Source organism: Brienomyrus brachyistius, chromosome 25 (assembly GCF_023856365.1).
Source record: "Brienomyrus brachyistius isolate T26 chromosome 25, BBRACH_0.4, whole genome shotgun sequence".
NCBI classification, from domain to species: domain Eukaryota; kingdom Metazoa; phylum Chordata; class Actinopteri; order Osteoglossiformes; family Mormyridae; genus Brienomyrus; species Brienomyrus brachyistius.
Genome location: NC_064557.1, coordinates 10,424,230 through 10,435,375, shown reverse-complemented (window position 1 = coordinate 10,435,375; position 11,146 = coordinate 10,424,230). Strand labels below are relative to the sequence as shown.

The following is an 11,146-nucleotide window of genomic DNA, read 5'->3' as shown; positions in this document are numbered from 1 at the left end:
CAAGAATCAAGGAATAACGTGTGCAATCCTTGTGAAAATGACTCTCGGTGTCTCTCCATGTTGCGCTTGTGCATAGAACCACGATCCCCACACACATCTTTTATTGAAAACAGCTTAGGCAACTAGTTTTCTGAATTTTAAAATGTGTAAAATGAGTATAAAATGTGTTATAAAACATATATCCAACGATAATTAATAAAGAATTTAAGCATAATATCCCACACGTAAGTCGGCCTATAGTTGGTAAAATGGAGCTATCCTGCAGCCTACAAGATAAATGCATATGGCAACAAATTGGAATCAGTAGTCATTAAAAGAATAAAACACATTACATTAACTTATTAATGCGATACTTTAAATATGTTTTAAGGCATAATTATATGACTAAGAAATTTACCCTAGACTGTATGCTGGAACTGAGGGTTCTCATCGACTGCAAGCGCGAATGCAATGCAATGCAATGCAATTTTATTTATATAGTGCATTATCACAACATTACATTGTCTCAATGCGCTTTACATTTCTGCCACGTAAAGACCCCCCAGTGAGTAAGCCAAAGGCAACGGTGGCAAGGAAAAACTCCCTAAGAGGAAGAAACCTTGGGAGGAACCAGACCCAAAGGGGGGGCCCATCCTCCAGGGGCCAGCAGAAAAATCAAACAAAACAAGAATTATATAGTTTAAGCAGTGTAATATGCAGGGGAGGAAGGAGAGGCATCCGTGAGCCAAGGGCAGGCAGGCTGGAGGGTAGTTGCCGGAAGTGGAGGTAGTGGTCTTGCAGGCAGCAGAAGCATAAATTCCTCGATGTTATGGTTCTCCGGGCAGCACACCCCAGAAGGGGTGGGGGAGGAAGTAAGAAAATAGTGTATTAGCCAGAGTTGAGGAAACTAGAGGCAGTGCAAGCAAAATGTTTGAGTGCAATATTCATCTAGGCTCCGGCAGATCTGGCTATAGCAGCATGAGAAAGAGGGAGAGACAGGCGGGAACACAGGCATGGGGACTCCCTGAACATCAGCACTCTAGTGTAAGGCTAGAGCGACAGCACTGACGCATCAGTTTATCCAGAATATTGACAGAGGTTCTTTGCAGCCTTTGTCGAAATTCGAAAGTGTTTGACTCAATTGATCGAGTTGCTGTATGGGACATCCTGAGTCTTCCCAGGATCCCCCCGAAGTTGCTGGATGTCGTGGCTGGCCTGTACACTGATACTGTGAGTGGTGTGCAGAGTGGAGGGAGATCCTCACCATTCTTCCCACTTGATTCTGGGGTTCACCAGGGGTGTGTTCTTGCTCCTACTCTGTTCAGTGCTTATATGGACTAGGTATTGGGCAGGGTCGTGGGGTATCTGTTGGTGAAAAAAGATTTACTGATCTTGACTTTGCCAACGATGCTGTGATCAGTTTTTTGGTGTGCATGCTCAAATACGATGTTTTTTTTTTTCTTTCAGAAAATGTTAAAACTTTAGGCAAGGCCAAATCCCGTGAATTGCATTTTGCTTGATAAGGCAGGGTTTGACTTGACAAAGAGATGTGGAAGCAACCTCATTGTTTAATGTACGGTGGTATGGTTTCCTGGCTAGTGTGAGGGACGTATTGCTCTGTGTAGCCATTGGGCAACAAGGTATTCTCCACCATGATGCTAAAAGTGTCAATCACTACAGAATATTTTTGGCGCATTTTGAAACTGTATAAAGGGCAATGCATCTTTCCACTGTGATGCTCAAATTCAGGACTGGTTTCATATAAACCATTTTCAATCCATGCAGCTCCCTCAGTATTCCCCAGTCTTGACAAACCCCATAATAGTTCCTCCCTTCTATAAGTCACAGAGGAGGTATGTGGAGCTATTTCTCCAGACACCTGCCCAGCCTGGATTCATCAAAGCCAAGGGACATACTTCACTGATACCAAGCTGGGGACTGAATCTGTGATGGTGATGAAATTCTCCAGCATGTTTATGAGATACAACAGGACAATGCTGGATTTACTGTATGAATAGATGCAAATTTGTACAGGTTTCATTTAGATTTTTCATGATTTTTCAAAAATAACTACCAACGCAGTCTAAGAACTCTCGTTGTCCATTACTGTTACTTATTATTCTACACGAGTAGCACAATGACCTACGCATAAAAAAGACAAAACAGTGGGAGGAGTGTCTAATTTATTCAAGTGTGTGTAAAATGTAGCAGTTTTAGAAAACACAACTGGGAAAACCAAGTGCAGAAAGCAAATTAAACCTGTTAAACCATCTCTTCCTCTCCCTCCCCCTCAAACACACCCTACTCCTCGGTGGTGGCATCCTGGTACTGCCAGTACTCAGATACCCAGTCATTGGGGGGGGGGGGAGAAGATGTCACACACATCTTGACATTGTTGGGTATCCATTCGACAAAATAACTGCTGTTGTTGTTCTTCTGTACATTCTACATCTGCTCATCCACCTTCTTCATGGACATACGTCCATAGAAGACTGCAACTACTGTCATGTATTGACCATGACGTGGATTGTAGGCCGCCATCATGTTCTTGGAATCAAACACCTGCTGCGCGAGTTCTGGAACAGTGAGGTAGGGCTGGCTGGCCCTGCTGGTGAGGGGGGCAAAGCCGGACATGAAGAAGTGTAGGCAAGGAAAGGGGGCCATATGGACAGCAAGCTTGCAGGGGTTTGCGTTGAGCAGGCCAAGGAAATGCAGAGAGGTGATGACACCACTCTTGGTGGTAGATACCGGGTGGCTGAGGTCCCCATAGGTGGGCGTGGTCAGCTTGACTGTGCCGAAGTAGATGTCACACAGAGCCTCATTATCAATGCAGAATGTCTCACCTGTGTTCCCTACCAGCTGGTGCACAGAGATCGAGGCATTGTAAGGTTTCACGACCGTGTTCGACACTTTGGGAGAAGACACCACGCTGAAGGTCTTCAAGATATGGTCAAGGTACTCTTCACGGATCACCTTCACAGACTGTCAACAAGCACCTTTGTTAATAAAACAACGTCACTTTTGTGCATTATGGAAAATCCCCATAAAGGCAAACAACTCCTGCAGGACAAAAGCCATGTGAAATAAGCCACTGTAGCCCTCAACACTCCCATAAATCTGATCAGTGTATTTTGTCTTCAGTATACCTGACAAGACCCACTAGCACCCATAATACATATAAAGAGTTCTCCAAGTGCATCCATGTGCCTCCTGATCGGTTGGCTTCCCGCTGATTCACTCGGTGAACTCAGGAGTCATGTGCAGCATGAGCAGGTCACTGCCACGGCGCACCACCATGTTGATGCTGTCACTAGTGCGCACGGCATTGTAGATCTCCTCGGAGGTCTTCACAACTGTTCCGTTGATTTCCACCACAATGTCACCTGGCTTCATCCCCGCCCTGGGGTGCAAATAGGCAGGAGGCAAATACTAGCATTTATGTGGTTGCTGCAAGTGTTAAGTGCAATTGTACAAACTTTCAGTCTTTACTTTTCTCAATTTATATAAACAACTTTTAATTAGGTTTTATACAAAGTACCATGAAAAGGCCTTTCAACAAGAATTTCTTTGGTTCCCTAAAAAGTTACTAATCCCTTGTTGGATGGTTAGAACAATACAGCTTCGGTTTCCAAACTTCTCCCTTAAGGCATTCTGACTGTTCTCAGCTTAAAACCTATACAATTCAGGAGGCACATAATAAAAAAAAAATTAAACGTAAAAATCTATTTCAGGCACCTATATGCCTGGCAGCACTTCGCAACCTACTTTGGGCTGAGCGTAAAGTGAAAAGCGCTGCTGCAAAGTACTATAGACAACCCATCCATCCATCCATCCTCCAAACTGCTTATCCTACTGGGTCGCGGGGGGTCCGGAGCCTATCCTGGAAGCAATGGGCACGAGGCAGGGAACAACCCAGGATGGGGGGCCAGCCCATCGCAGGGCACACTCACACGCAAACCTACGGGCAATTTTAGCAACTCCAATCAGCCTCAGCATGTTTTTGGACTGTGGGGGGAAACCGGAGTACCCGGAGGAAACCCCACGACGACACGGGGAGAACATGCAAACTCCGCACACATGTGACCCAGGCGGAGACTCGAACCCGGGTTCCAGAGGTGTGATGCAACAGTGCTAACCACTGCACCACCATGCCGCCCCATACAGTGCTAACCACTGCACCACCATGCCGCCCCATACAGTGCTAACCACTGCACCACCATGCCGCCCCCCTATATACAACCATCTCCAAAAAAAAAACAAACAACGTTATTCTGCTATTAAGCTGGCAGGTTGTTTCACTGCTGGCACGAGTGACATAAGACCGGATTGGGAAAATGTCCGGCACTGGTTCTAGCACCATGTTCGTGGAAACGAGGCATATGATGGATAACAAAAATGAGCTACTATATTACCAAATCTATTTCTATATTTGAGTTCGACTTTTCATCTGGCACTTTATGAACAAGCCAGAACACCCGCAACTGAGCTGTCTGATAACATCTTGTATTAATTTATTAATCAAGTAAGGATGCTTGAATTGCCTCATGGTTAGAATGCAAGCTACATTTAAAGAGAAAAGAATTCATGCTTCAGATGCTTGCTTTTAGTGGTTTAAGGCTCAGCAGACACCCAGGTGAGCAGTGATAGGCTCTACATTTTTTTATGGTGGCCAGATTCTTTGGAGGTAGCTTGGTAAAGTACTCACCGATTGGCTGGAGAGCCAATGATGACACGGTGTATGAGGATTCCATGGGCCACATCTGGAAATGAGGGGTCCCGTGTCTTCAGCTCTTCAATTATACTGGGGGGGGGGGGGGTTGGTGGATTAGTACACCATGTCCCACACAAGCAGTCTGAGTTACACACAACTCGTACTGACAAACGGACTGCCCTAAAGTCTAAAATACATGCATGGCTCCAGACTGTGACCATTTAGTCGTGTTTTGATTTTCTTGGAGATATTATGAGTACATTTTATAGGTAGGCGCAGCAGTGAGACTTGTAAACATGCCTCCCATTTTTTTTAAACCACTGTCGTTCATTACGTGAAACACCCGGGGAGAGAAAGAATTGGGGTGTGTGTGTGTAAGAGGCAGAGATTAACCAGAAGCACCAGCGCTAACCTGGAAATTAAGTGGAAGTGCAAGGAAAAGTAGCAGCAGAACAAAGGTTGAGTAGATGGAATTATTTGTTATATGTTATACATTAATGAATACCCTTTTCCAGGATGTGATACACAATTATGCAAAACTTGTGTACAATTTGCTCCAAATCTTTGAGGATATAATTTTACACAACACAAATAAAAATACATATTTGTGGATAGCGATGCATGTGTTTTTTTTTCGCTACAGATCAGCTACGATACATGGAGCCCCGAAGAGATCAGGGTGGGAAAATATTTTTTAAATAGTTTTGCATTCCCTTGCGATACTTTTCCATTACTAATAACTTTACTGTGCTCATTTAAAGTACAAAAGACAGGTTCAAACTTTAGTCTATTGATTCTAAATGATACAGACATGTACAGTTAAGTGTGCTTTAAGCATTAAGCTACGGGGCACAATGCACACCATGTAACTTTCATAAATGTATTTATTAATAATTGCACTGTGTCCATTCACAGCGAGCAACTGTACGCAAGACAGCTGGGCTGTTGAGTTTGAAGTGCACACACAAACATTAAAATTTGCCAGTAAAGAAATCTGGAAAACCAAGGGGTGTTTGCTTTTGTCAAAACGTATTACATCCGGAAAACTGAATGTAAAGTCAACTTTACTGCAGTGTCAGTTAAGGTTTAAAACCGAAACAATAGTTTTGTGATCCCATTCAATTTGCTGCAATGTGACAGCGTGGATTAACTTAAATAGTACATTAATTTCCAATTAAGTGTGCATTAGACTATGGGGTACAATGCACACCATGTAACCTTAATATTTGGTTTATGTGTATTTATTAACAATTGCACTGTGTCGATTCATCACCAGTGGCTTTAAGCAAGACAGCTGGGCTACTGAATGTGAAGTGCACACACAAACAGTGAAATATTAAAAAAAAATAAATCATACAATTTAAGTGACAAGTCCCAATTCAGGGACAGGCAATCTTATCCAGAAAGCGTCACTGCCACTGTATGTGCAGGCTTTCACTGCAAACTCCCTAATTAGATTATAGGACTGATTGGCTGAAGAGTCCTCATACACCTGGGTTTGAACAGCCGACCGAAAGGTTACCCCAAGAAGCCGCATACACACGGACCCTTTGCGGATTAGATTGCCCACCCCTGACCTACACTAAATGGTTGTGTGAGTGTGCACCCCGCAATGGGCTGGCTCCCAGTATTCAATAACTATTATATATTTATCAGTAGATTAAAGCTGATTATAAATATACTAGATTGTGACACTACTAGTCCTCCGCCCCTAATAATTTTCTGAAAGAACTATACACAAAACTAGGGATCATCAATTTTATTGGCCAATAACACTAAAGTTTCACGACGTCTCTCTGAACGTTAATGAGAAAAATTAGGAGCTCTCTCACTGGAATTAACGCATCGGATCTATGCTTGTATCATAAATCACACTCAATCAAGGATTACCAAGTGTTGCGGCTCTGTCCAGGGTTAAACTATGGCAGAATGCTGCCCTATAATAAATAATTACATACTGTAAAGAGCAAGGGAATTTCGTTTTGATGTTAGTTTTACAGTGGCTATATGTAGTGTGATTTTACAGACAGACCCTACATCCAACGAATTGTACAAATTCAATCTTTCCTACAACAAAGGAAAGAACTAACTCAAAAACATGTACAGAGTGAAAGACTCTGTACATCCATGCCCTATAATCTGAAGCATCCAAGCCTATTCTCTACCCAGCTAACTACTGCGGTCCTTGTAATGTGCAAAGTGCATGGACATAACGTGTGATGTTGATACCAATGTCATATGTTGCGAGTATTTCTCCTGTTTGACACTGAAAAATCATATCTGTCAGCAAAGCATTCACTAAAACTATCCATGTCTAATTTTTGGCCATATAAAATCATACATATTATATATTACTGGTCATTGCCATTCTTCATCTTGTTAAAATCTAAGATAAGCTAAGCCTTTATTAGTCCCACGGGTGGGAAATTTGTATTTTACAGCAGCAAAGTGGACAGAGCAACAGAAATATGCAGAATGGAAAATAATAAAAAATAAAATACAATATATACACAATACAATGAAGAACTGTACTACATACCAAAAATAAAAAGTATAAGTGTAATGAAGGCTATGCTGATTGATAAATAAATATGTATATGTATAAAATCTGCATTGGTATCAGAGACAAAACCATCATATCAGTCAAGACCTCCGGAAATTCTTACCTTGGTGTAAGCGTTAGCATCATCACCCCAATATACCGCCGCTTGGATCCCGATTCCCCGAACCAAGACTCTGGAGGACAGCAGAAGAATGCATTCATTACTTTTGTCACATGGTAAACAAACAGGGGACAATTCACTAAGTAAAATTATACTAGTCAACACTGAAAAACATTAAAATGCCTTTGTCGTGGAAGAATGCGAAAGCCTAGTTCATATTTCACTTCTCCGCATACACTTTCGAGCCACGCACAGCTGTGCGTGTGGAATCCTATGTTCATTCTACATTTCGCCAGGGATGCAAATGGGAGATCAGAGATGAGAGGTCATGTTAGCTGAATATTTTCCATCACTGACAGATTTTTTTAACAGTGCCAGAAAAATCTGAAAGCCACCCATCATTTTGACAGATTATAACAGATGGTGATCTACTGTCCAGCTGGTGGCGAGTATGCATATTGATTAGCTATTGTCTAGTCTGTTCCTTGATCTCACCTGCATGACCACACTGCCTTATAGTGATAAACTTGCTTACTGGCTAACCACAAACAATAGCATCAAATTGGAAGTCACACATTACTGCTTAGAACTATTTTGGAAAAGCACCTATACTGATAACGTTTTTCAACCAGCGGCAGCTAATATCACAGGGCAAGATACGTCCGCACTGTCACTGCGGGGGGAGGGTGGAAGAAAATTCCTCTGCTTTGTGTGATGTTGACATAAAAAATGACTGACGCAAATCCCTGATGCCAAATGTCATGTAATCTCACCCTGCGTGTGACTGAAAGCACACGAAGAAAAGTGAAGTATGAATTGGCCTTTAGACAGCAGTCAGAAGGTCAAGCTATTCAAAGTGCAACTTCCTGCTAGGAATTTCAGGTGTCATGACCAAAACTAGAGACAAAAACAAAGAACCACTGGCAATTTTTAGATGAACTAGGTCTGGCTATTAATTAGTTTTCATTTAAATTAATGCAGAGCTACAACTCTACAACTATTGATCTAAAGCAACTATTGATCTAAAGCAACTATTGATCTAAAGCAACTATTGATCTAAAGAAACTATTGATCATGCATGCTTATATTGTGGAGGGACAGGGGGGTTGGATGACTCAGTATCACCATTTATTCCAATTTTTTTTATTAAAATAACTTTTAGATATATATTTCCCAGCCCAACTGTGTATGTTAAATAAATCTTGAGATTCAACAGTAAAACTATGGAGCAGAGACAGACAGAAACTCACTCTTCTTGTCTGCAGCCTTATCGAGAAAGGCCCTAAGGTGGTCGGATGGGATGGCGAAGGAGATGCCTGCAGTGACCTTCATGGTATTGATGCCAATGACTTCACCATCCTGCGTGCGACAACACCAGCACCATGAGTCACATGCACCGAGGGCAGAGTGCAGCAAGGCAGACTCCGGGATAAAACACCCCCAGCTCCCCGTAAGCATGCAGACAGCCGAGACACAGCACATCAGCTCACCTAGAATCCCATACTGAGCACATCGTTTCCACAGCTTCAGGACTTACCAAGTTAATGAGAGGTCCTCCAGAATTCCCAAACTGCAAAATGACAGAGCACAGTCATGACCGACATTATTTTATACAGTCAGTCCTGCTACTAATGCGTTCCTGAAAAACCTTAGGTTGACTAAAATATACATATTCAATGTAAAAAATAGGGTTAAGGGAATGCGACTCCAAAACTAAGTAACTTATGCTAAAAAAAATGAATTAAATAATAAAAACAGTGACATGAGGACAATAATGTAATTATATACATTTTAATAAGAAATAACAGTAATACATTAATAAATCATATCCGAAACATCTCCTGTGGGTCAAGTGAATCTCATGGGAATTGCTCAGTAACCACATCAGCTGGTGCCAAACTCGCAAAAGTGAATTAAAGAATGCTGCTGTGTTTTTATAGGATAATTTGTGAAATATTTTTAGACTTTTAGACCTTGATCTGTGCAATGTGTGGATGTACAAAAAGTTAGGTTATTTTAGATTTGAAAACTGGTTTAACCATTTGACTAAAATGGTGTCCTTTTAGGAAGCCCTTTCTGAGGGACTGCACTCACATCGATAGGTGCATCGGTCTGGATGTAGTCCATGTTGGAGTTGGACAAGCCCAGTTCCCGGCTGCCTCTCTGCACTGAGCTGACGATCCCTGACGTGATGGTATTACGTAAAGCTAAGGGGCTTCCCATGGCAACCACAAACTCGCCCTGTCGCACGTCCGCTGAACGTCCAAGGGGAAGTGTGGGTAAGGGGTTCTGCAAGGAGATCAAACTCAGCAACAAGGAAAAAAAAAAAACTCACCTGCTAGATGCTATACTTTTCTTTACTTAAAAGTTACCACAGCCTGCTGAGGTTAAAATGCTGCATTCATTATGACCTACCTGAGTGCTGATTTTGATAGTGGCGATGTCAGCCACTGGGTCCACATCCTGAACGATGGCGTTGTAAGTGGTTCCGTTTGTAAGCTTGATACGGACACCACGTTTGTTGGCCACGACATGGGCGTTGGTTACAATCAGCCCGTCGCTGCTAATAATAAAACCTGAGCCATTGGAGATCGGAACTTCCCTCCCAGAAAAGGGATGCCTAAGGAGAGAAACCATTGATTCTTATCGATATATTTTTAATCGCTGCTGCGGAAGAACATGCTAGAACGTATCAGACGTTAACATGAACACACCTGAGCTAGCAGTACAGTAAATAAAAGCACAGGGTCGACCTTACCGCCCTATTATTTCGATGTATACTACCGCAGGCGAAGACTTTTCCACCACATCCGCAATGAAGTTGTATTTGTATCGTGGGCTGTCCGGCTTGAAAGGAGAAGCACACTCCGCCGTGGTGAGCGCCTGCTCCAGGATCGAGCCCCTGAGTTTCAACACCGTGCTAGACCCAGACTGCCTGTCATCTTCATTAGACCTGAGAAAAGCTGCTCCGCCAACTCCGAGCACAGTCGCAAAGGCTATCCTTAAGGCGCGGCCTCCGTACGAGCTGCCGCTCCAGCTACCCGCTGGAGTCCACGTCGCTGAAGCGTTGTCATGTCCTGCTCTACTGCCCCCCGGTTCTGTTCGTCTTGAAGACGGTACCGCGGCTCGCACGGCGAGCGATTTGAAGCTGTCATCAAGCACACGTCTCTGTAAAGTTCGATGTACTGAACACCTAAAAGCTGCCATCATCTTTAGAGGCGCAACGGAAATGATGTAATTCACACTTCCGGTTTACCGCTGAACGTGCAACAGGCTGCGCATACGCGTGGCGCAACAATACCAGCCGCCCAGCTCTGAGTCACTTGATAACAAGGAAGTTTCAACAATAATAAAAAAATAAGCACTACCTGATTGGGCAGTGAAGGTTTTTCTGTTAATATACTTTTTGGAATTTCGCCCTTGTAGCACAGAGCGGTCTCTCCAAAGGTTATTATGATCTTAAAGCTACGACACTTTCGCGAATGCCTGTCTTTCGTAGTGTGAAAGTTGTTCGTGAATATTAATTCAGCTGTCACCCCTTCCAGATTTGCGGCGCGCATGTGCATCATTAGCTTAACGTGACTTAAGCTAGCCAATTATGCACAGCTTCCGATCCGTTTGGATTCTTATTCGCGGCGTCCATAGAGAGGAGTGTTCGCGGCGGAAAAACTGCATGGGCCATGCTGCACGTAATTAAAACATGTTGGAAATACAAAATAAGTGATGTCGGAACAAAGCGTTCTGTCGGAAAAGGGATTATTATTCGAAGCTTCTCAGTACGGTGCGCAGGTGC

General features: G+C 43.0%; 2 protein-coding genes across 2 annotated transcripts; both read right to left on the bottom strand.

Moving 5' to 3' along the window:
- Positions 1 to 2,145: 2,145 nt before the first annotated feature.
- On the bottom strand, positions 2,146 to 3,149 carry LOC125720279 (tubulin beta chain-like). The gene is made up of 2 exons (XM_048995486.1): positions 3,126 to 3,149; positions 2,146 to 2,961 (listed from the first exon to the last, which is right to left on the bottom strand). The coding sequence occupies exons 1-2, from the start codon at positions 3,147 to 3,149 to the stop codon at positions 2,425 to 2,427; spliced, it is 561 nt and encodes a 186-aa protein (XP_048851443.1). The 3' UTR covers positions 2,146 to 2,424.
- Positions 2,961 to 10,898, bottom strand: LOC125720547 (serine protease HTRA2, mitochondrial-like). Its single transcript, XM_048996076.1, has 8 exons — positions 10,112 to 10,898; positions 9,769 to 9,973; positions 9,448 to 9,642; positions 8,891 to 8,923; positions 8,604 to 8,712; positions 7,357 to 7,426; positions 4,685 to 4,780; positions 2,961 to 3,379 (listed from the first exon to the last, which is right to left on the bottom strand). Exons 1-8 carry the CDS (start codon positions 10,561 to 10,563, stop codon positions 3,214 to 3,216), a joined length of 1,326 nt encoding a protein of 441 aa, XP_048852033.1. The 5' UTR covers positions 10,564 to 10,898; the 3' UTR covers positions 2,961 to 3,213.
- Positions 10,899 to 11,146: the final 248 nt, after the last annotated feature.